General features: G+C 40.6%; 2 protein-coding genes across 8 annotated transcripts in view; one reads left to right on the top strand and one right to left on the bottom strand.

The window, feature by feature from the left end:
• NFIB (nuclear factor I B) overlaps positions 1-26,713 on the top strand; it is a 354,487-nt gene that overhangs the window by 167,921 nt on the left and 159,853 nt on the right. For 4 of the 7 annotated variants that reach the window (XM_075279439.1, XM_075279467.1, XM_075279417.1 and 1 more), the window contains exon 2: positions 20,013-20,544. In XM_075279439.1, the coding sequence (XP_075135540.1) occupies positions 20,013-20,544 (532 nt within the window). Of the gene's footprint in view, positions 1-9,310; positions 9,375-13,658; positions 14,001-19,625; positions 19,729-20,012; positions 20,545-26,713 lie in introns of those variants that run through there. The other 3 variants (XM_075279424.1, XM_075279459.1, XM_075279449.1) reach the window with 3 other exon arrangements.
• Positions 9,484-13,507, bottom strand: LOC142194515 (uncharacterized). The gene is made up of 3 exons (XM_075263680.1): positions 12,471-13,507; positions 10,754-11,178; positions 9,484-10,206 (listed from the first exon to the last, which is right to left on the bottom strand). Exons 1-3 carry the CDS (start codon positions 12,535-12,537, stop codon positions 9,952-9,954), a joined length of 747 nt encoding a protein of 248 aa, XP_075119781.1. The 5' UTR covers positions 12,538-13,507; the 3' UTR covers positions 9,484-9,951.

Below are 26,713 nucleotides of genomic sequence, written 5' to 3'. Positions count from 1 at the left end.
GCTTTAGGAAATGACTACATAATGTACTTTCTGTATTCACTGACAATATAACAGGAGGGATGCTTATGTCGTCTATATAGCGTGTAGTATGCAAAACTGGTGAAACATCATTTTCCCGTAGTTAAATGTAGACTACTCTTTGTCCTTTTGTAGAGTAGCTTTTACCTTTCCCCTTCTCTGTCAGCAAGGCCTTCATCATAGTGAATGAATGGATGCTCTTACACAGATATTCTGCTTAGCTTAGGTTTCTACTTGACATAGAGCAGCATGCAAGGCGCTTATAAGCCTTTTTTCTGCATAAAGGAGAGAGTTTTCACGATTACTTAGGGAGATTGCATCTTGTAACTGTAATGCTAAGCAGTAGATTTTATTGTTATCCATGACACAGGGGTAATGTGACATTATGTCATGGATCTTGCATTTTGCTTAAACTAGTCAGGAATAGATGGGGCAGTCACATTTCAATGACTGCTTTGTGCACTTTAGTCTTAAAGTATAGAAGCCGAGATAACAGTGATGCGAGTATTCATGTAAAAAAATAAGTAGTATTTTCTGAGAAGGCATAGCTTTGTATGTTCATTGGTCATAAACCTGATTGAAACCCATGAGAAAATGCAAGATATCTATAATGATGAGCTAGATCTCCTAAAACTATAGTATTCAAATCATTTATGTTATAATAAATATGCCACTTTCTATCATGTGTGGTTCTTCCTGAAAATCCAGCAGAATGTTGGCAACATAATTCTTGCTATAGGAAGTTGCCTACGCATGTTACACCTAAAATTCCATTAACATAAGTGCTTAGAATGGCAACTACTACCCTTTAATGTACTCAGGGTTGCGATCTGCTAATGTAAGTTTTCTAGAGGTTACTACATTTGACTTGTTATCTTGTAATTTATACTTCCTATGCAGAATTATATTGGCTTTGTTGTATTTGGATACGGTGGTATGATAGGGGTCTACAGTTAGTGTGTGTGTTTTTAGGTTAGTGGTTTGGCAATGCATGGCAGCTATGAGTTAAGAAATGTGTGTGATGAAATGCAATATCAATGGGGAATAAAGAGAAGCTGAGAAAAAAAATTGAAAGTCTGTAGCTACTCCAACACGGCACTAGCCCCCCTCCCTTCTACTTGCCTCTCTTTCTCTGTGTTTTTATTTTTGGCATAGAGACAAGCCCTACCTCCAAAGTCAGAGTTACTCTCTTGGATTGAACTGTACTTTCCCCTCCCCACCCCCTCTCAGATATGAGAGCTGTTCAGCTCAGTCACTAAATGCTTAGCTGATTTTTTTCCAGCAGTCCAGCAATCACTTGTATTAACTACCTAGCTACCAAGACTTGTATTTAATCCATCAAACAGCAATGCATTAAAATGGATCAATAAAACTCTATTGATGTACTGTATGGACTTGACAATATCATAGTTTGCATATTGCCAGACCACATTTAGGTTCCATGAAAAATCATGTATTATTTTGAATAAATACAGATACTATAGACTGCTTACCTGTTCCTGGGCTCCACTGTATAGTGAAGTCACAACCACTGTTGTCCATGGTCAGGTTGAAGGTGTCGGCAGGAGCTCTGTAAGATGACAAGGAGGTGGATTTGCATGGAGGCTCAAGGGGAACAGATAAGTATGAACAGGTCACAGAGTGCTTACCTGTCTGTAGGGGCATAGATATAGTGGGTGCAGCGATGGCAGTCGCTAGTAGGTCCATTGATGTTTGTTGTCTTCACTAGTGAGATATCACGCTGCAGTAGTTTAAGGAGTTGTTCTGTTTAACCCCTCGTTCACATCTGCGTTGGTATTCCGTCCAAGCGAGTCCACATTAATATATAAATTAATTCTCTTAGAATATAGAGAGAAGGATCATTACACTGCCCCTCAGCAGGTATAGATAATACAGCCTCTAGCTGCCCATGTGATGCTGAGCTGATGTATTGTTGGATTGATAGAGAGAAATAGAAATGTCAAGATGGAGTCTGATCAGGAGCTGCGAAGCTGGATTATAGGGTTATGAGGGCAATATACATGAAGAGGCCTGGAGAGTGACAGACAGTCAGGTAAGGGGTGCAGGAAAGACAAAAGAGTTTTTGCTGGAATACTTCTTTAGGATTAGACCCCACATTGTGGAAATGCAGCTTCGTTTATTTCAGATTTTGCTGCGTTTTTTGAGCCAAAGCCAGGAGTAGATTTAACAGTGGGGAAAGTATGTGCTTCCTTTATATTTTCCATTCCATTTCAGGCCACTTTTAACTTTGACTCAAAAAAATACAAAACCGTAAAAACTGTAACAAAAAAAAAAAAAAAGCAGCTTTTCCGCAATGTGGGACCTTAGCCTTAATGCTTCAGATTTTCATAACAGATTTAATACTTTGCACTGAAAATGGGGAAAACTGCAGAAAATCTACAGCTTTGCTTAAAAGCTGCAACAAATACTGCACCACTTGCGTTTTTGCTGCAGATTTCTAGAAAAGAAATTGCTGCAGAATTAGCTTTAGAACATCGTCCGTATTTCAGTGTTATGTGTCCTTGCGCTCAATCTATAATTCTATTAATAATCGACATATAAATCAATTCCTAGAGATGTGGACCTGCATTTTACATTGAACTTTTCACAGCCATTACACAGTATTTCAAGTGCAAAGTGGGAGTGCAGTGACTGGGTTAATAGAGGAATGCAGAAAAATCCAAGCTGCCTTGTCCCTATATAAACTGTGTTTGAAAGGCACAAGAGAATTACAGCAGCTGGCTGATTTTGTTCTCAGTCCCACCCCACTCCACTTAATCCACGGAGCCTAGTTTGAACGCTTCTTAATGAGGACAGCGGTGAGGTTAAAAGTCACCGTTTCACGCTCAACTTGACATGACTTACCTTCTCTTGACTGATCTTGATTTCTTCTGAATTACAATCACACACTAATCAAGAGGAGGAACTGCAGACAGACAAACAGGCCATGGCCCTAAACATGCACTCTTTTCTTTATTTAGATTTGGCTTTTTGGCTGTCAGTCCCTGTCCCTGTTTAGTTCACACCAGCTGGAATACTGTTGTGTGAAGGGAAATTTCAGTGTTTTCATTCATGCTAACCAGTATTACCTTATACATTTGCGGCATTGCTACGGTTCTTGACAGTACGCTACGGGCACAATCTAGACATATCCAGTGGAATTTGTGGTCCCAATAAACTTTTAAATTGATAGACAAAAACTGGATTGAAGAACAGTATTGTTAGGAGTGCCATAGCAAAGGCCATGAATGCAGAGTGTAATGGTGGGTGTCCAACTTGAAGTCATTTGAAGAATATGTTAGGTAAATGGATAAATAGCAGTTACTTAAAGGGGTTGTCCAATTTCAGCAAGTAAATCTTATTGTTTGCATAAGCAGAAGTTCCACAATTTCCCACTATATTTTCTGTATTAATTCCTCATGGTTTTCTAGATCTCTGTTTGCTGTCATTCACTGTACTTACTCCCAATGGATAAAAATCAATCCATGGTCATGTGACAGACACACAGATGCACAGCTCGCTATAGTCACAGCACTTTATACATTTTTTTTTTTTTTTTTTTTGCATGTAGATTCTGAGCCCCATATAGGGATTACAATGTACTTTTTTCCTATCAGTATGTTTTTATAGAATGGGAGGAAATCCATGCAAACATGGGGAGAACATACAAACTCCTTGCAGATGTTGTTCATGGCGGGATTCGAACCCAGGAATCCAAGGCTGCAGTGCTAACCATTGAGCCACCATGTTGCCCCTCAGTATTCAGACATCTGCTTGGTAACGAGCTGTGCACCTGTGTGTCCATCACATGACCATGGACTGATTTGTGCATGGGTTTCCTTTTGGGGGTCTTCTTGGGGACTGCTCACACAAAAACTTAATCTGCATAAAAAAGTGGTTACCTAAGGAAACACCTGAACCCCATAGACTATAATGGGGTCTGTGTGGAAAAATTTTGTGGAAGAAAATTTGATGCATTTCCGCCACGGTCTTTTCTTCAGCGTTTTTTGGTTGTGGCTTGCTACGTGAGGCCTTAGCCTTATATTCTTGTACAAAGTATGGGTGGGGTTTTTTGATAAGGAGATGTGGCTTAATATGCTACACTGTGAGCTAGCAATTCCAACCAAAATTTAGTTAGCTGTGCAAGAATTTCGGCCATTGTACCAAATTTGTTAAGGATGTGGTTAATGTGTTAAACCGTGAGCTAAAAAATTGCTCCAAATTTTTATGCTAAAATTATGTCAAAAACTAAGCCAACTAATAAATAGAGTAAAGTTAGACTAGAAAGTCTAAAAGTGTGCCATGTTTTCCAACAGCATTGGACACTTTGACAGTTTTAGTTTACCTGCCCCCATATTCTCTGTGTAGAGGATAATGGGACTGAAAAGTCAGTATTAGGCCTAGGCCCCATGTTGAGGGCAGAATGCTGCGTTTTACAGTATCTTCAGTACTTACAGTACATTGCAGAAAAAAAATCTGCAGCGGAAAAGCTTTTTGAAAATCACAGCATGTCAATTATACGCTGACATTTTCCGTATAGGTATAATAAGAAAGTCAGCAGAGAAAAACTCTGTGGACTTCCTGTGAAAAACGCTTTGGAAAAAACTGCAAAGTATTTCCGCCATGGTTTTTCACGGAGCATTTTTTTGCTGTGCTTCACGGAGCTTTAGCCTTAGGCAGTGGTTGCTTTTTCTGCGCCAAAGTCAATAGTGGCTTCAAAAAAAATGGAAAACATAATGGAAGTACTTTTATTTCTCCCTCCTGCTAAATCCACTCCTGCATTTGCCTCAGTAATATCTGTAAAAAATGCAGGTTTTCTGCAATGTGTTGTCTAAGACTAAGTCTAATACTAGGTTCACATTAGTGTTCGGGTCTCCATTGTTCAGTTGCATTGAGAACCCAAAAGAGAGCCTATCCGCTTAAAAAAGAGGTTACCTGCAGAACCCTTTGGACTTTTCTCTCCACCTATTTTAGGCGGAATCTGCAGTGGAGTCTCTTATGCAGATGAGAACCTAGCCTAACTCTTCTATGGATCTCAGAACCTGATGCACTATCTGACAGGGGCTTGTGTCTTCCCTACAGGTATAATAAGGGAAGAAAATCTGCTGGGAAAAACTCTGCGGAAAAAAAACTGTGACTTGTTTATGTTGCAGGGGGTTTTCTGCAGCATTTTTTTTGCTGCGTTTTGCTACATAGGACATTAGCCGCAGCATGTCAATTATACCTATGGCGATTTTTCTATAGGTATAATTGAAGCAGGAAGTCCGCAATGGAAAACTCTGCAAATCTTTTGTCCAAAATGTGGCGTGTGACCTTAGCCTAAAACACTTGATAAATGTAGTGCTCAGCATGTTATACAGTGTTTTGGTGAAAATTATGCCAGAATTCTAGTGCATTTTGCTGAATAAATCTCCTCCTTTAGCCTAGGTTCATATCTGCGCCTGCATTCCAATTGGGGTTTCCCTCCCTAAATCCGCTTAAAGAGGACCTTTCATGATTTGGGGCACAGGCAGTTCTATATACTGCTGGAAAGCCAACAGTGGGCTGAATTCAGTGCACTGTCGGCTTTCACGATCTGTGCCCCAGGTGAAGAGCTAGTGGTGCCGATACCGTAGCTCTTCACAGTCAGAAGGGCGTTTCTGACACTCTGTCAGGAACATACTTCTGTACAAGCAGCGCCAATAGCGCTGTACTGTGTGAGCGGGGAAGAACGCCCCTCCCTCTGCTCACAGTACTCGTCCATAGACGAGTATTATCAGAAATGCGGAGCGAAAAGTCCCGCAAACAGGACCACATTATAGTCTAGGACCAGGAGCAGGTGTGTACCTAGCATTTTCTGTGTATGTTTCAAGCGATGTCTACGACTACACCCAGAGGGGTTATGGCCTCTATGTTATTAACCCAATATGTCCCCAAGAATGCTCTCAGAAATCCTAGGCACAGTAATGCTAGTCTATCCGCCACACTGAATCAGTAAGTGTAAGAGTGTGTGTACTTCTTTGTGTGTTTCTATTTTTGTGTAATACAGAACATTACATAAGATAAGTCTCAGTTTTTCTGTGTATACTAAAACATCAGATTCTTAAGTTATGCAAGTATAGTTGGTCAGATTTAAAGAGGTTGGTTAATTTCCATCCTATACTGAGAGACAAATGTTATTGTTTGTTTAATACAAAGTGGTACAATTTTCCAATATATTTTCTGTATCAATTCCTCATAATTCCTAGATCTCAGCTTGGTGTTACTTCTAGTGGATAAATCTCTTGACCATGACCAGCTCGTTACCAGGCAGATGTCTAATTAATGTGCTGTGACTATAATGAGCAGTGCACCTGTGTGTTCATCACATGACCATGAACCGTAAATCACATGACCATGGTCAGAATTTTCTGTGGGCATGTTTGGGTCCCTTAGTTTCAATGAAGGGAAATCTTAATAGTTCAGCATACCAACTAGAGTTGAGCTGATCTTGAAATTTCAGGATCATTTTTAAAATCCGATTTCCGATCATTTTCCATTCGATCCCGATCCCAATTCCGATCCCAATGCAAGTCAATGGGATTTTTTTTAATAATCGAAGATCGGATTTTAAAATCGATCCTATTCACTACACAGCATGTAGTCCAAAAATTGTTTACATTTTTGGACTCCACGCTGTGTAGTGATTAAAAAAAAAATCCCCTGGCTACTTGGCCCCCCTGGTGTCTACTTACCTGCACAGATCACTGCCGCTCCCCATTCTTCCCGGTCCAGTCCTCTTTCATTGACATGCCTTCAGAGCGCCGTGCGCACCCCCACCTCCCTAGGCTAGTGTTAGAGATGATGGGAGTAGGCGGGGCTTGTTGCGGCTTAGGAGAGTGTGGGCGGGGAGACATAAGTGCATCACTCATGTCTCCCCTCCCAGTACCCGCCCACACTCTCCTAAGCCACAAGCCCCGCCTTCTCCCACAGAAGAGGAGTGAGAAGCAGCGGAACCGGCAGCGACAGCACTTCTGTGTAGGTAAGTTGAGCGAAGTTCGCAAGTAGATAGATACCATCTACCCTTCTGCTTTGTTCCTGCTTTACTGTATACTCAGCTCTGCTACATCTCAGATGTAGCAGAGTTGAGTATACGGTAAAACAGGGACGAAGCAGAAGAGTGTCAGGCTGAGGTAAATCCATAGGAATGAATGGAAACAGCCAGCACGCAGGGGGTTAAGCGTCGGAGCGTTGGCGTGACGGCCACTTCCATTCATTCCTATGGGTACTTGCTCGCTCATCTGATACTATAGCTTTTCCCACAATGATTGGCCAGTAGCCAAGCATTGTGGGAAATAACCTCCAACCTCAATCCCGCCAGAAAAGATCAGGATCAGAATTCCAATCGCGATCGTGAAATTTACTTGATCGCCGATCGGAATCTGAACATTTCCGATCCCGATTGCTCAACCCTAATACCAACGCATTTTGGACCATGGCATGTAATGTAGGGTGTAATAGGACTACCATAAATGTCAATGAGCCCCACCACCATTTTTCCATATTACTTCAAATTCATACAATGGCATTCAGAGTACTTTGTTTTCCTTTGGATTCTGTACAAGTCCAACAGAAAAAATGAATGCCAAGTGCCATTGGCTGGCATATATATGGAAGTTCTGTACCCTAGTAACATAGTGGACAACATGGATAATAAAAAGGTTTTGGAAATAGTGTGTACTCTAAATATAGGAAAAACGTTTAGGTGCAATAAATGTGGTAAAGAAGCTGCCAGTGTTCACTTGGCACCTATTAAGTCCATAACTAGCAGAATTCTGTTGTTCCTGCAATATGTGCCATTCCTCCCACATGTTGTAATTTTTATTTATTTTCTATAGGTAGACTAAGGCTAGGTTCACATCTCCGCCACAGATTCAGTCTAAAATCAGTGGAGGGAAAAGTCCTGCATAGAGAACTTACAGTTTAAAACTGGCAGAAACCCAATGGACACCCAGTGAACCCCATTATAGGCTATTTTAGTGGACGGGGCAAATGCTAGTGGGAGCCTAGTGAAATGTAATATGGTGTGAAAAAGCTCCCAGGATAGTTAGAAATGAATGTCACCTGACATTAATGTTATACTGTTCCCCAAATGAGAGTGTTAAAAGGAGGTCGCTTCCAATCTCCAAAATCTATCACCAGTCACTTACCTCACTTATTTCCCCGTCCATACATAAAGCTGGTGGGCAAGTGAAAGAGACATGGCTGAGGAAAAAGCTGCTTTTGTACATGTTTTATGGGCTTTTTTCGAGGAATGGGTTATAAAGCAGTCATAGTACAAATAGTTATAGAAAGTGCATCTGTTGGTATGGGCTGTGTGGTTACAATATTGCAATTTTCCCCTCAGAAGCTTGTGGGAAAAATCCCCCACAAAAACGCCACATCTAGAGCAGTCTGTAAAAGCTGTATGGTGCTGTATAACCGCAGCAGAAAAATCCATTCACTAATAAGGCTGCACATGTGGTTGCTGTGGTAAAATACCAAGCGGCAAAACCACAACGCAAATGCCCTGCGTCACCCGAGCCTTATACATATATGTAGCATGAGACCTGAGCTCATTGGCATTGAATCTGTCCCTGCACTTCATATGGCTGTAATGACAAAGTTATATTTTTATGAGGTACCCAAAGAGTTAAAGTAGTCGGCTCCAACCACACCCGGCTCCCCTCACCCCAGATAACCGCAGAGAGGGAGGACAAAGGGGCGGGAAAGCAAGAGGTGAGGCACAGGACATATAAAAGGCAGCCCTCTCCTGCCAGTTCAAGTCATTATGTACTGTGAAAGTCATCTTCTTGTGTGAACTGTTCCCGGGACACGTATTCGCTGTTGGTTGATTAAAGCGCAGGTTACACAGTACTGTGTGCTTAGTCGTGTCCTGTACCACACGCCTCTGCCCATCATGTATGTCACCCTATTCCATGTGCTGTGATAGCTGTGAGGCTTGTGAGGGCTGCCAGCATCAAAAGTTTAGGAAAGTCCTGCAAGAAACAATTGTCTTTCTATGTGTATCCCAGTGCAGGATGATACGGTGACTAAGAGGAAGAGGAGCTGGGCAGCCTTCTTCCCCCTCTATGGTTTAACCCCTCCTCTCCCGACAGGGCGCCGGTACCATGCAAGTTGTCGGCATGTGAAGGGACAGAGGTACATCTAGGAGAGCAGCACACAGCGCAACAAGGGGAGGAGTGTGTCTCCTTGATGATTGTGTCATATAATAATAATAATAATAATAATAATAATTTTAAAAAAATGCCAAATCCTTAAGTCTGAAAATGGAAAAGCTGAAATGGTGCAGAGGGTGTAACCAGTGCAGTGAGTGGAAGAGAGAGGGAGGACCGGCTGTATTGAACATTCTCCCATGGACCAAAAACCCCTTCCCTCTACCAAAACCCTTTGTGTGACATTTCAACATAATTACGGACAAAGTTACCTTTGAATGGGTGGGGTCAGCCACCGCTTTATTACATATATATCACATATGCAGTAACCCTCCTCCTCAGTTAACGTTGTGGTGTGTGCCCCCCGAGTGCCAGCCACCTCCTCTATCGTTGGTCCTCTTCATCGCTGAGAAAGGTGGCCAAGGTCCTGCTATATGCCACCGGATCTCGGTGTAAGCCTAGAACGAGGTCCGACCCCACTCCCCCCTTAGCAGGAACAGCGCCCTTTCTATTCCAGACCAATGTAATTTAAGTTTATGCCATCCTTTCACAGCAGCAGCCGATTGTCCCCCTCTAGCTGGTGGTGCCTGACTGCTACTTTGCCTAGTGTTTGTATGCGTGACACCAGTCTGTTCAATGCTTTCATTGATCTCTCGAGCGCGGGCAGGTCACGCGCGCCGTGCCACTGTGACCTTGGAATCATCTCAGACCATACAGCGACTAAGGCTGGAGAAAAAGTTGGAAATCTGTCAAAGTCTGATCATATCCTGGTGATCAGCTCTGGCCGCAGGATGGAGACCATGTTGTTACCGCCTGCATGGATTACTAACACCACCGGGGCCTGGGTGGCTCTGCTGGCATTGACGACTTCCAGCAAGACTTGCTCCCACTTCACGCCAAGCCACCGCACTTGGATGTCTCTGAAACCCAGCTGGAGGCCCATCGGCTGGACTGACTCGTTTTGCGGCCCAGAAAACATAGGAGTGTCTGATGAGCCAAACCACTGAGGAAGCCACTGTAACGAGAATATGAGTTAAGAAAAATGAAGCATCATGGCCATGGGATTAATACGCCTTTAGCGTAAGCCCTAATTGATAATTAAACCAGGCCTAACGTAGTGCCTATAACAGTTGGAATGCCATCGTCCGATATGTTTTACCTCTTCCTCCGCCAAACCTGCTGCGTGGGCCGTCGTCGTGGCCCCGATGTAGAAAGAATGGGTAACAACGGCGGTACCTCAGTGGCTTTTAGGCACCTTTTGAACAACATTTCAAACTAAAAAAACTCTGTTAAGGGGGAACCATCTTCGTGGACTAGAAACTGGCTGGCGGATGGTCAGGACACTGCATAGCTGTTAACCGTATTGACCGGGCACAACGGGCCATTCAGCTTTGCTATCGATGTCGGTCTTGGACCAGTGGGCCCTAAGCCTAAGCGATTCAGGGAGGATTACTATGTCCTCTGCTGCAAAACTTCATTGCTCCAAAAAAGGCTAAAACAAAGGTGCAGGACATCAGGACTGCTTCGTAAGGTGTTGTGCAGACCGTCACGGTGGCACGTACCAGGTGCCCCAATAGGAGGAACGATACCGGGTGCCGATGATCCTTCTTTCTCCTTGCCTTTTTTAGCCCCTCTAATACCAGCTTAAGTGGGAACTCCTTAGTCACATCGAGGAGGCCTAATAGTTTTAACCCAAATGCCATGCCGGATAGGTGCCTTGTTGTGGTTGCGGCGGACACCCCTGCTGCTGCTAACCTAGCCACATACTCATAAGTTAAAACCCTGCATCCTTCTGTATCCATTGCTCTGTCTGGGGAGCTAAAGGATAACCACTCTTTCCATGATTTCTTGTGGCCTGCCCAAGTAGAAGCTGCTAGTGCCTTCTTCAGCAGTCGTCTCAGTTCTGGAGCGCCATGTCCCATAGGAAGGGTGGGAATGGGGAGTCCACCATCTCCGCCTTTGGATGGTAATCCCTGAAGCGTTCCAACTGGAAACGAGAAAGAGAATCAGCAACAACGTTGTTAGCACCAGGAATATGTCTTGCTTTAAACACTATGTTAAATTGCAGGCAACGTAATACCAAGTGCCTTAACAGAGCTAGGACCGGTAGGGAGCTGGAAGACAAATGGTTAATAGCTAGGACAATACTTTCATTGTCACACCAAAACAAAATGCGTTTGTTAATCATGGCTGGCGCCCATACCTCTAGCGATACCACTATGGGGAACAGCTCCAGCAGCATCGTGTTCTTTGTTGCACTACCTGTTATCCAACCATGTGGCCATGGGGCCACTGACCAAAACTCACAGAACACTGCACCATAGCCTGTACATTCGGCCGCGTCGCTGAAAAGCTAGAGGTCCGAGTTGGACAAGTCCTTCTCTGGGAAGCATGATATGCCTGCAAAGGATTTCCAGACTTTCAAATCATCCTGCAGGATCTTGGTTATTCGGACATAGTGGTGAGGCATTCTCTTTCCAGTGGTGGCCATGGCCAAACGCCTGGAAAAAAACCCTGCCTATGGGATACATCCAACATGCCCCTGTCTCGCGAGTCGCCGCTTCGGGCGACCATGCTCCTGTAGTGGCTGCCAGCTGAATGGGAGTAATTGCCAGCTTGGGGTTCATCATTATCTGAATCCATATATCAGTAGCTTTTGAGGCCAACCCACTTCTGGGTGCAGTGCCAAACGCCGCCGAAATTCCTCATTGTACCTTCACCATGCTGATCCACCGTACACCTTATATGCTGAGAGAATGGTATTCAAATACACAAACAGCTCAGGTGCCTTCCCCAGCTTTGCCTGGCAAAGTATACATGACAGTGTGGCATGCATCCAATTGTTAAGAGTTCTAGCCACCTTGGGCTTTTTATCCTCACTTCTCCCATATACCTGCTCTTTGTCCACTGTAGGTTGGTCTTGAGATATCAGTGACCATATGTCCATGAATTTCCCTCTTTATAATCTTTTCCTTCACCTCCACTGGCACGTGTGTGCCCAGCGGTACCACTTCACACAAAAATGTATCACTCCATAACCAACTTTCTGGTAGCTGCACAGCCACACCCATTGCAGCATTAGGAGGGGAAGCTGTCTCCAGCTTCTCTAGCATTGTCCTCATCATCTCTATCACCAAGTCTTTATCCTGATGTGGTGTAGCCTCACTTGGTGTAACAGTACCCTCCCCTCCAGTTTTATTAAAATTGCCTTAAACATATCCAAAACATCCCCGCCATTTGAAGTCTGTGTAGACCATGCTTGAGAACAAGTCAACTCACCGGTCGGTATGACGGTTGGCTGTGCACTGTCCGAGGGTGGCTGCAGCAGGGCTGGTCTTGTTACCATAGCTTTTGGGATGCTTGAAGATTACCATGTGGCCCTCGGCTCTCTTCTCTGACTCTTTGAACTCACATGGCCGTGTGACCTTCTAGATCTGTGTGAATCCCTTGAGGATGATCCAGAGGAGTGCGATGCCGACCTCTCCCTACTAAAGCCGCGATGGGACCTAGAACTACACTGACTTGGGGGACTCTCAGCGGATGATTCACTGAGGAATCTATGCTGGCTACGGCAGGGGCATCTACTGTTATGCAGGGAAGTGCTGGACCTAAGAGACCCGTTTTCCTCAAAAACCCTGTAAGGGCGGTCATCCAAGCGCTGGGAGTGACGGGACCTAGAGGACTTTCTGGAGAGTCTAGGCACATGGGACGTTATAGGAGCATTTGCACCCACCAATAACTCTCCAATGCTGTGGCCTGTACAAAGCGGCACTGGGTTCGCAATGGGGGGGGGGGCAGCAGCTATTGGGCCCGAGCTAAATACTTCCCCTGCAGTCCTAGCATACTGGGAAGGGGAGTGTGTGGGTAAATATAACTTAGTGGCGGGTGGGCTACTTGGGAGCTGGTTAGGGGAAGATGAAGCGGCTATTTGCGGCTATCTGCCGGCAGCCTTGTGCTGACCCCCGGGCCTACCAGGCCCTTGGTCCGCTTGGCCTTTTGGGCCTGTGCCCATTTGGCTGCAATGTCTGATGGCCGGCGCTGTTTCTGCCTAACCACCTTCTCTTTATGATTGCGGGTTACTTCACGTGCAGGGGCTTTAATCTTGCTGCGTGCAGGAGAGGGGCTTGGGGAGAGCCGGGTTGGTGGCCTGGCCATCCTCACTGGACGTTCCGTGTGCTCCACTAGCTGCTGGGGGAGACCCTGGACTGAAGCCCAACTCTCCTGGAGCAGGGACTCCAGCCATGCTGTCCCTTTCTAACTTACTTTATGTAGCAGCTGCTCTAAGAGCCACTGGTGGTGCTGCTGCTCCTGCTCCTGTGATTCCTCCATAGTGTGGGGTTGGAAGGCGGCAGGGCGAGGGTTAAGCAGGGAGAGAGAAAGTGAAAGAAGTTGTTTCGTCGGAGCTGGCAGGGATCCAAGAGGACTTCCCCGCCCAGCGCTGCACTGAATATGCCTCCCATACACACACGGCCGCTCAATATCCAGCTGGCTTATGCAGCCAGCCGGCTTGCATGAGAGAGAGAGAGGAGAGAGCCAGTGTGTGCAGGACATGACATATCATCCATACATTATATAGTCTGCCCAGGGACGGTGGGCACAGCGCGGTATGCCAGGCGGCCAGTAGCGGGACAGCGGCCACTCCAGTCCGGGTACGACGAGCGGACATCACCGGCCACCTCCCATCCATCCTGTGTTATTCTGCTGCCGGCCACTGTGTACAATGAATAGGTGAAGTCTCTCCCCGTGGATACTGCTCTGGGGACCCATACGCGCCAAGCCATGATGTATTCTCCTATCTGCCTGACTCAGGTACCCTGCATGTTCTTCTCCATGTACCGGGGCACGGGCGGGAATGTGCCTGCTAGGCGCTCTTGTCTACAGCAGGTGAGGGAAGGGGACGTGGACTGGGTGAGGGCTCCCATATGGAAGTCACTGGCCCCGGCGCAGATACCCCTGCCTCATATACATCTCTGGATAGAAACTATTCATTACTAATGATGCCATTCTTTCGCAATTGTCTTTCGCATGTACAGGTTTTATTAATACTCTATAAAGTGGTGTTCCCTGCTTCTCACGTGTGGGGGTCTGCCAGTATGCAGTACAGTCGGGGGCTGCTCCATTCACTTTGTGCGGTACGCTTCAGGCTTTCCAGTGTGAAGCACGGGAAAGCTGACTGAAAACTTTTCCATGCCGTAATTCCATGTGCTGGCATATACCAGGAGCAGGGCAGCAAGGCACTAACATTGCACCTGTAATCGATAATATAGTCGTTGTCCTTTTCTGTCCTGTCACTCTGCCTGTCACTTTTATCACCCAGTCATTGCTGCTCTGTTTAGGAATCCCTGTCCTGTGTGTGACAAGTGATCGGGAGCTCCCTGCACATGGCTCTGTGTATGATGGTGCATGACATGGCAGCACTGAGAGATTCTTACACAAAACATCTTATATATGCCCTACAGATAGCAACCATGTCCATCACTTCTTGGCTTTAACATATATATATATATATATATATATATATATATATATATATATATAAAATTATAATTATATGCACATGTATGTACATACACGAATATATTACATACATAGCAATTCATATACATTCTAATTCCATCTTTCCAATTATATTTATATAATAATCTATACTCTGTATGGTTGAAAACAAATAGTAGAATGTAATATGTAATTGTGTTTTTATTAATTGTATTTTAAGAATGTGTGTAAAAAGTGCTATATCCAGTGCTAAAGATTAGGAGCAGGCATACGATGTGAACTTATATTGTTAATAGAATAGAAAAAATACTATATTATCAATTACGTAGATCAGTTTAGAAATGTAGGTATTTATGACATAGGCCCAAAGTAGCTTTGAAAAAAACAACGGGAATCTAAAAACTTTAGCAGATTAATTTTAAGCTATTTCTATTATTTTAAAGAAATTATAGGTTGAGTGAAACATGCTCAGTCAGTTAGATTCACAAATTGTGAATGAAGATGAAGACAACGATAAGAATTTTTTTTTGTTCCAGTGATTGGACGAAGTCCTGTAGGTTTTTGGCTGACACTTTTTTTTACTGTTTATATTTTGTTTGGCATGTAAGTTTGAGTGACTAGATGTATTTTAATAAGGGAGAGTTTAGGGTACGGTCACAGCCTAAAGTTATCCAGGGACATTTACACCTGAGCGCACTGGCATATACTTTTACGTGATTTCTTTTTTCCTTTACTTTTTTCATATATATAAATATGTATATATATATATATATATATATATATACACATATATATATATTAAATAATATATATATATATATATATATATATATATATATATATATGTATGTACATACACATTTTACTTTTTACATATATACTAATAAAGTAAAAATGTAATCTTTTAAATTGTACTGGAATTAAAAAAAAAAGATGACTCTATAAAGCATTTAAATATTAATAAGTTGAATATAAGTGTTTTTTTTAGATGTTATAGAAGCTGTGGCTACAAGGTTATGTGTATTATACAGTGTTACACATATTGTAATATGCAAGTATAAATCTATCTATCTATCTATCTATCTATCTATCTATCTATCTATCTATCTATCTCCTATCTATCTATTATCTATCTATCTGTCTATCTAGCTATCTATATATATTTATATTTTTTATGTAATTCTTTACGTAGTATCCTTGCCAATAAATCTCTCCTTCTTTCTCCCTAATTTCCTTATTTATATTCTAGTCGATCATATCATTTAGTTATGTATGTTTTTTTTTTTACTTATAATTGTTGTTTATCTTAGATTATTTTTTTATTTTTATTATGTCCATAACCAAATACCTCTAACTACACCTGGCATTATATATGTAGCTGTATTAAATGGATGTACCTGCTGAAGTAGCTTGCTGTCCTCCACAATACACAAATATGTGTCTTTTGCTAGACACACACACACACACACACACACACACACACACACATATATATATATGTATATAGATAGATAGATATATGTGTATATATACATACGCATTTTACTTATATAGCAATAAAGTAAAAATGTAATCTTTTATATGCAGTTGCCTATTTTTTTAATTGTACTGGAATTTAAAAAAAAAGATTAAACTATAAAGCATTTAAATAATAAGTTGAATATAAGTGTTTATTTATTATATGTTATAGAAGCTATAGCTACAAGGTTATGTGTATTATACAGTGTTACACATATTGTAATATGCAAGTATAAATCTATCTATCTATCTATTTACATTTTTATATAATTCTTTACATAGTATTCTTGCCAATAAATCTCTACTTCTTTCTCCCTAATTTCCTTATTTATATTCTAGTCGATCATATCATTTAGTTATGTATGTTTTTTTACTTATAATTGTTGTTTATCTTAGATTATTTTTTTATTTTTATTATGTCCATAACCAAATACCTCTAACTACACCTGGCATTATATATGTAGCTGTATTAAATGGATGCTGAAGTAGCTTGCTGTCCTCCACAATACACAAATATGTGACTTTTTTTCACTTTTTTTTTTTTGTTGATTCAATTAATTTTTCCTAATGATGGCTATGCCAACATGACATTAATGAAATCAGTCTGAGATCTGACTTTGATTTTGATTTTTGTCAGCACTTAGCATAATGTTACATCATTACTTTTTGGTGCACTTGATGCTCATTTGCTAAGTCTTTCACAGTAAGTACAGAGAATCTGTCATTGTATTGAGTATAAATCACAACTTTTCCAGTTTTGTAGAATGTATTGATGGCAATAAATGGAGACGTCACATGTATGTGTTTTGTTTGAAAAACATTGAAAGTGGGGAAATAGTATATTTTAGGTTTTAAATAGAGAGATAGTTGTAGTTTAATTTACATGAACACCTATTGAAGATTTAGCAATGCTAATGTGTTGCCTTTTTACATTTTGCAGAAGGCCCTGTAAAGTTTTATTTCAGTTCTCCATTTAGGATAAGTTTTATGAGGTCCATTTTTTTGGCGAGCATACTTTTGAAAACAATCCAGATGCAGAAAGAATCTGCTAATGATGCTTGCCATGTAGTGAAAAAATACACGTATTTGAGTGCTTTAGAAAACGCATAGTTCAGGCAGTTATACTGTAATTTTGTCTGTCATTTCTTTTTGTGTAATGTTTTCATATTATGCTTATTATTAGGTCTCTACCTCACCTGGCTATATGCTATTGCAAATTCTTATATATATTTATGTATATTATATATTATGTATATATGGGCAGAGAGAGAGACGCATCTAAGTTGTTTGAATTATAGGACAGGAAAGCAGTCCAGGCCTTTGCTGTATTCCAGCAGTGTTGTGTGGTTCATGTATACTCCTTAACGTCTATTATTTTTGCATCCTTTTTTTTTAATAATTATTGACTTTTTCATGCTGATATTGTCCAGTGTTCAATTTTATTATCTCCAGTGAGGTGCTTTGATACCGACATTAAAGGGGGATAAATGATTTGGGATGTGGCATAGCACTTTGCCTACTGATGCCATGGCCCTATGATGTTAATATATATATATATATATATATATATATATATATATATATATATATATATATGTTTCTTTTTTTTTTCTTTTCTAAATAGTTTCTGCAGAACCTGACGGTCTGTTGAATCTATATTCATTTTGACAATTTATTTGGTAGGGATTTTCTTTTTGTCAGTCACAACGGTTTCTTCTGGAATTTGCTATAGGTATTTTAGATAAAAAGCTAGGACAGAATAGACCGAGTTGGAAGCTAGGGCAGCCTTACCGTGGGCAGCAGGCTGCTTGCTAAAACTGCTGCCTTCCCACACAAAGAACAGATTGTATTTTAACTCCTTCTCTGGCCTAGTCAGAAATAAAACATAATAATGATATCATTAGAGCTGCTCTGTAAAGAGCTGATAAGTTGGGAGCTTCATCTATGACCTCTGGTATTTTAAGTCATGTCATTGCAAGATGTATATACTGTACCCAGATGAACAACCTATCTTGCATCTCCTATAATTTATTTCTGGACCTTGGGCTGATGTCTAGGAAGGCACCCATAAGCAGTTATGTCACAGTTTCCATCTATTAAAGGGAAACAGCAGATATATAACAGGTACAGGATTGAAAATATATGTTGTTATGAAGCTTCCTATAAATAAGTTTAGCGAGGCAGAGCAGTCAAAGATACCTTTTGTTTCACAGATGGATAGAAAGAAAGATAGATAGATAGATAGATAGATAGATAGATAGATAGATAGGGCTTGGTAGATGTACAGTCTAGTCTAATGTCGCAGTCCAAGTATAGCTCATACATTTCCATTGTTTTATAATTTGTGTTTCACTGAATTCATTAGGGTGCATTTGGAAGTTTGAAACTTTTTAAATTTTAATACCATTGCTTGACATGGTGATCATAGTGGGCTTACAATATGCTATGCGTTCAGCAGTATGACCATGCAAGCGTTTGAGAAAAATGTGAATTGCATGGCTTGCACAAATTCTTGCTTGTCCAGTGGTGCCCTCATAATGTCACAGCGTGCAGAGACACCGTGAATGCCAGCTGCATGCCAAGTTGCCGTTTTTCATTGTCTACTTGTGATAGATTTAGAACTGATTCACGGTTGGTGTTTGCGTGTGTGTATGGGGCAGAAATCCTCTGTAATACAATGCTACGTTTCATATGACTATGTATTTATATTAGAAGACATTATTTCATGCTGTAGGCTGAGGTTATGGTTAGTGCTTCTACATTTTGTAAGTGCTAATCTTTGCGTCAATTTCTTCAAAGTGTGTGAATATGCTTATTACATATTTGACTGAAACCTAAAGTACCCTCAGTACAAACCTTTTTGCATGCAGTAGTGTTCAATTGAAATAGTGTTTGTAAATGTATTCCCAGAACACTGTACGCTTTGCAACTTATGATGAATACATCACTATAATTCTATCCCATAGGGTCCAAGGAGTGATATTAAATTACCAATTACCTCGGGTGTTCATTGAGAGATCACTTTTGTTAATTCAGTCTTACTGGGCAGTTATCATTTTTCATCTGTAGGTGACTGAAGTTTTTCCAATAAAAAGTAGTCAAAATGTTATAAATTGTAGCGATATATTTCCAAAATATTAAAAGTTAATAGCAAATGTGCACAAAATCTACCTTAAGACATGGCTATATAACTGCCAGTGTTGTCTCAGCACCCATTCCTTAGTAGCTTTGCCATTGGAATGGTGTGATTCTAGTGCAGGAATGTCTGTCTCCCCAGATAAGAAAATGGATCAACTTTAATAGCGCATGCTCGCTATGCCAATAGCAGTCTCTTGCTGAGAGCATGCTCTGAAAGCGGGAATTGAGTGGTACTGCACAGAGCTTGTAGCTTTGCTTTGTTTCCCTGTACCATCGAGAGAAGAAATGAACTGTGTGGCATCTGCTGTTGCCTCCTGAACATTTAGCTTCCCTATTTTAACTGTATAGTTTTCTTTTTGGGAAAAAGATACAGACATAGAACATGGTACTGCTTGGTGTCAATACAGTAATGGGAAGAAACTCTTAAACGTTGCATGGTCTCTGTTATGTAGATGTATATAGTCTCTAAAAGGCATTTCGAAAGTTAAGACTTGTAGTTTACTCAAGATTCTGTTGTAGATGAATGCTGTAGTTAAAACTATACTACTAATGTAGATAGGTTCGTATGTTCATAGGCGTTTATTTTTGTGTAATTTTTTTTTCGTTCTGTACTTTTATAAAAATTCCTTTACTGTCTGATCTAATTTTCCATCTCTTTTTTTTCTCCAGGATGAATTCCATCCATTCATTGAGGCTCTTCTTCCACATGTCCGTGCAATTGCCTATACATGGTTCAATCTCCAAGCCCGTAAGCGCAAGTACTTCAAAAAACACGAAAAGCGAATGTCGAAAGATGAGGAGAGAGCAGTCAAGGATGAGTTGTTGAGTGAGAAGCCAGAAATCAAGCAGAAATGGGCGTCCAGGCTTCTAGCCAAGCTGCGCAAAGATATCCGCCAGGAGTACCGGGAGGATTTTGTGCTCACCGTGACAGGGAAGAAGCACCCCTGCTGTGTGCTATCAAACCCAGACCAGAAGGGCAAGATCCGGAGGATTGATTGCCTACGGCAGGCCGACAAGGTCTGGCGTCTGGATCTGGTCATGGTCATCCTCTTCAAAGGCATCCCCCTGGAAAGTACGGATGGGGAACGGCTAGTCAAATCACCACACTGCACCAATCCAGCACTTTGCGTCCAGCCACATCACATAACTGTATCGGTGAAGGAGCTTGACTTGTTCTTGGCGTATTACGTACAGGACCAAGGTAAGCTCTTTCTTCCCCATTTATTTGATCCTTTTCACAGTGTCAAAGGTCACAGTCAATCTTTGAATAGTGTAAGTATGACATATTTTATGATGTTAACAGTAGAGATACATATGGTTCATATCTACTGAAATACCACTGATCTCAACATAATTATATCACATATGACTCACATGTAGATGTGTATAAGTAAGTTCAAGTCATAAGCCAAGGCGGGAAGGTTAAGCGGAATCAAATTTAACTTAAGTCAACTATGTTGACACTTCTGTGTTTGGCGTTCTCCATATTTTATATACAAGTGTATAGGTATAAAAATAAAGTCTGGGGTAAGGATATAAAAATTAAAATATGGATATGCGCTGTAGATATGACCTGTTTTAGTGGCACCTGTGTACTTCCTGTGCTTTGGACATTTCTAAGGTTATGTGTGTCAAGCTGTGAACATTAAAACTTTCAGGAAGATTATGCTTTATAGATTTATTTCTTACTTTAGACGCTCTAAACCAGACTAGAGAATATCCTTTAATATCCCAGGGCTTGTGAAGATATGAATCAAAACTTGTTACTCCTCCTATTTAGTACACACAGTGAATACCTTGGTTGGAGCTTTTGTCTTGGCATTGCTTTCTGATAATGCAGTATATTAATTACTATGTATACAAGTCTGTTATAGCAGCAATAAATAGATGTAAATAGACAGCAGGAAAATAAGCATAAGAAGGCGATATACTTCTACTATACTGTAGGCAATAGAGTTCACTCAATGGGGATGTCTTCTTTTTTGGTGCCTTCTTAGCTGGTGTCAAAAGAAGCAGTACTGTTGTACTCTGTGCGGACTCTTGACATGTGGCCCTGAGAAGACACCTTTATGGCCCAGATAGTTTGCACATACCATACACAGATAACATGCCCCACAGTGATTTTTCACACCTAAATGAATGTTCCTATTAGCGTGTTAATGAGTCTTCTGAAGCGTTCCACAAGTAACGAGTGTTTAGTATTGCAGCTAAAATATTTGAGTCTGAAGCATTTGATCATCTTTTGTCATTGCTTTCCACTGACTTTTGTCACTTGTACAATAACAAAAAATGGAGGTGGATGGATCCTCAGATAACCTTGGTGATTCACAAACTTGGTTTACTGCTCCTTGTCCTGAGCTGCAGGTAGCAGTAATAATGTTTTTCTTGTAAAAGAGCTGCGCTTTTTATATAGTCAATGAAAAAGATCTTTGAGTACGAATTAGGAAACATGTTCTGTCCTGTAGACCTGTCATCCTAAGTAGGCCTCTAACACCCTTAAACCATAGAGGAAGGATCATTTTGATGCCAAGCACTGAGATTTCTTCTATCTCAAGTCATTAAAGTTACTCATAGTTGAGTCAGGTAATAATAGCGTCATACAGAAATGCAGATTGACATTAGGTGGACAATGAGGATCACATATCAGTTCCAGGTAGAGGATACAATAAAAGATAAAAATATACAGTACTTCCTGGCGCATAGGAACAACAAGAAAAAAAAACAAAACATTTCATTAAAGGACAGCTTTCTGAAGAAGCGAAGTAACTTTATTTGCTTCGCCTTAAAATCACCATTGGGGGCGATTTTAGCACAGTGGTGGAATTTCAGTATGGTTATTTTAAACCGATTTCCCAAATCTCTTCTTATTTTTTATTTCATTGTATTTCACAGTGAAGCTGTATTCTCTTGAAAAGCCCTTGGCCTATTTATTGCAAGTCTGGGCTTCCATATTGCAATTATGTACATTTGGAGAATGTTTTTGCAGCATTTTTGTAATAAAAGTTTTCCACAATGGGGCCTGAAGTTGGAAAATGAGTGGAAATGTCTCCCTGGCATTGCTGTATTATCTTAATATCCCAGAGTGGTTAATTTTCTTCATTTATTGAATATGATCCTGCTATAGTTCCCACTTACTACCAGGCTGATAAGCTTAAATGTGAGAGAGGATTCTTCTAGGATGATGACAAACTATTATTGGACCAGTGAGTTGTGTGACAGTGAATTGATTCACAAACGGTTAAGACATCTCATTAATAACCCTTTATCTGCCTGTTTCTTGTTTTATTTCTGGAGTCTAGAAATTGTGGCTAGAGCTATGTGACAATGCTATTTGCAAAAAAAAAAAAAAAAAAAAAAAACTGTTTTCTAAATGAAATACATTTAAGGTAGAATATCAAGCAAATTTTGTCTACATCTGTCAAACACAATAAGAGAAGGCTAAGTGAAAGCTTATTACACCACATGGGAGTGGAAAAGCTTCAATTATAATTTAAGTGGATACTGTACGTTTGTGAAATAGATTTGCATACATGTTTTTATACTTGTCCATCTTCCACAGATTGATCTATCGATCTATCTATCTATCTAAAAAAAATTGTTGTGAAGCAGCACTGTGTCATAACTCTTCCCAGAGTGGGTACCAGCGCTAAAGATCCAGCAGAAGATCCCATGTAGACACAAGAGCAAAAAAAAAAAAAAAAAAAAAGCCGCACTTCAAACTTACACTGAAAAATCAATGTAATTTTATTCCTACATTGATTTTTCACTGCAAGTTTGGAGTGCGGCTTTTTCTTGCTATTCTATCTATCTATCTATCTATCTATCTATCTATCTATCTATCTATCATCTATCTATCTATCTATCTATGTATCTAAGTTTTGCGTATATAATAAACATTTTACTCTGTATGTGGCTTGTGAAGAGGTTTGTAAGCCATTACATTCACACTAGATGAGGAGAGTTTTTTTTTCCTCCTCTAGATGCCATGCATGAAAAGAGGATGGGTAGCTTGAATGCCAGTGTTGGTTGGCAGTGGCATTAGGATTGGCATGAGCCCCTCTTTGTTTTGCTCAGAAGGCCTGTGATTCGCTGGTTGGCATCCGCATTGCAGTGTCGAGCGATGCTTCAATATATTGACAATTTCCAGAAATAGCAAAGCCAATAATCTGCATTTTATCTTGTTTCCCCAAAATATTAGCAGATTGTCGATATTTATCATTTTTAGCATGTGCAATACAGCTCAAGTGTTTGCATCCTTTTTAGTTGTGCTGGTCCAGTTTTGAAAGCATTTTGCTGCACAGACTCTTGCACTTTTTAACCATTTCTATACCAGAAGGTTCTGCAGAAAGAATTTCCTCAACCTCCCTGGTTTTGTTGGATTATAATACTTAGAAGGAGTGAGTGTGTGTTTACAGAGGAGAAGCTGCATATGGAAGAAAAAGTACAGGACAGGACAGCTGATGTGAAGAAAATAATCAATAATAAGTACTAATGGCATTACAGTATTAATCACAGTACTTGCTGTAGAGATTTTAAGGGACAGCTTTATATGGGATTCTCATTGTCATTCTGCAGGGCTTTTCTTTCATATATTTTAGACATCCTCTTTTCTCTCCCTCTGCTGTGGACTGCTGCTTTGAGATCCGCCATTTTGGTTGTCAAGTGCCAAGATTACAAAAAAAAAGGCAGAGAATCTGCATGATGCCAATAATGGTTGCCACTGGCACCGAGGTTGGCATCAGTTCTTCTTTGTCTAGATTCTGAATGCCTTTGATTCGTTGGTTGGCATCCGCAATGCAGTGGGCAAATTGCAAAGTTTTTGACAATCACAGAATGAAAGCTGCTTTACGTGTTTGTTTCAGGGAAAACCACAGCTTTGAATGCCTCTTTGTCTCTGTGCTGTGAATATACATGTGTCTAATGTATGTGTATAGCGGGTATATATATATATATATATATATATATATATATATATATGAAATTATATTGCACATTACAGTTACATTAAAATTAAGATACTGAAATATTTTTAGTAAATAAATAATTAGTAAAATAAAATAAGCTGTAATGTGTTGTAGATCTTCTGATTGAATAGAGCTGGTTCAAGCTGTCCATAAAAGCAGATTTTTTAGGGAAATGAATAGGTTGGTGTTTAATAATGTAAATCAAATGACATGGTAAGAATCTAGCATTTATTGTATTACCAATATGGTTTCTTCTTTAGATAGGGTTTAATATGAACTTTAGTTCTATGCTTCAGGTATCCCAGCTATGATTTGTGTTGTTGTCTTGTAACCTGTCATTGATGAATGCTTTTTGGTTTGTCACATATTCTGTCATAAATTCAAAGACATTATCAAATGTAACAAAAGGCCAGACACTGAGAAAAGGAAGCACATTTCACACAGGAGGCATGTTAATAGGTATGTACCTAAGGGACCTGTATGTAAGGAGGAGGAGATGAGACATAGTTGTGGGTAACTTCTGCCTATGGTAACGTCTTATATTCCATATCATGCCAAACTAGGAGGCGAGTAAGGAAGTATGGCAGACAATAAGTACAAACCTATTCCGCTTCTGTACTCGAATCAGAAAAGCATTGGGGGTACGGATGTAATGCAGATCTCAGTGACATAAAGGTTTAAGTTTACTACAACCTATTCTGTGTTTTAGTGACATTAGTCTCATTTTCTAAAATGTGTATGAGGCTGTATGAAAAGTGGCATACAAGGGACACTACTGTATCTGTACAGTTCTGTTATGGAGAGGCCTATGTAAATAACACACCTTGTACAAATGGAAGTATTTGGTGCTAATGAAAAAATTGCTTTGTTTTTAAATTTGATTTAAAAAAAAACGCCTCCATCCCTATAAAATGACGTGTGCTGCATAATGAATTGAACATTATACGACTAGTGAATGGTTCATTTGTTGAGAAAAGAGGATTTTGAAGGCAATTCATTGCTCATTTCCCTCTTCTGCTTGTCAGGCATATCTCTTGTGTGTGCTTGTCAGCATGCTTGGATTGGAGGTAGCATTATGTATGGTTGCACAATACTATGCAGGGTCCAGATGGTGACAGTAGGTGAGGATCTGAGTTCTCAGGAGGGATTTGTGAGAAGGGACAGACGAAGACACACCACAGAACCTTGATATGCTGTGAATACGTCATTTGCAGATTTCTTGTCATTTTGAGTATTTATCAGATGGGTTCTCTTGTGACTACTTTATAGGTAGAACAGCAATCAGTTTTATACAAAAAATACATAGTGACAATGCAACCATTTAGCCTGAAACTGCGCTATAAGCTACACAATGCATGGCAGTGATTTTGTACATGCAAACTGGCGACAGATCAATAAATCTGTAGATGAAGCCAAGAGCCGGGTCTTAAATATTGAAAAGCTGGCAATAAATGGAAGGTGAGGTTGGAGTATTTGGGATTTTTTTCCTTCAGGCTTGCAAAGACTCTTTACATCCCCTATGCTCTCAGGGCCATGTGGCAGACTGAGTGGCAACTGTGAGACACACAGGGCCCAGCTGTCATTAAGGGTAGCCTGGCACCCGCTTCGTACTAGGGAATAGAAAGCTGTTAGCTGCCTGCATATTGTGGCTTCCAGTTCCCATCATTTGCTAGAGAAAATCAGCTAGAAATATAGGATCAAAAAGTGAAAAGATGAATACTGTAGGCAATGTGCAGATTTCTCCTAATCCAACATAATTATTACATTCTAATAAACCAGGGGTACTATGGTGCATGTGAGCATCCCTCTCCTTTTCGTATATAGGTGCTGAAATACTTATAATGTAGAAAATGCTACATCCACTGTGGCAGGGTGTATTGCACTTTTTTCTCTTTTATTAGGCCCATTGTTTTGGGTGAACGTGATGCAGGGTTATTATGCATTGTTATATTTTCAGAGTATATTTACACCGCTTTACAAAGTAGTGTGTAATCTCTATCAGTGTTATTCATTGCATTAAATGGAAATGATATCTCTGCTGTTTATTTCATCATTATTGCTATACAATGGATAGTTTTAATGAATGCCTGCAAGCTTCAAATCTTAGGCCCGGTTCACATCTGTGTTTGGGTTTGCATTCGGGGGTCCACTTGGTGACCCCCTGAACAGAAACCTAATCTGCTTTAAAAAGCGGTTAACCTTGGACCCATAAACAATAATGGTTTCTGCTCGGTTTCCATCCAAAAAGGGCAAAAAATGCGGAGAGGGGAACGAAATCCCAGTTCGGAGAGCCAACACTGATGTGAATCCAGTCTCAGTTACTTTATTGCTTTAATGGACAATGGAAGAAACTTACACCTTTGCATTTCATTGCTTTGTTTTTAGCGTCACGTATTTTTTTTATTA

The sequence above is a fragment of the Leptodactylus fuscus genome, chromosome 1 (assembly GCF_031893055.1).
Source record: "Leptodactylus fuscus isolate aLepFus1 chromosome 1, aLepFus1.hap2, whole genome shotgun sequence".
In the NCBI taxonomy this organism is placed as follows: Eukaryota; Metazoa; Chordata; class Amphibia; order Anura; family Leptodactylidae; genus Leptodactylus; species Leptodactylus fuscus.
Note: the sequence above shows the minus strand (reverse complement) of the source record. Positions and strands in the feature narration are given on the sequence as shown.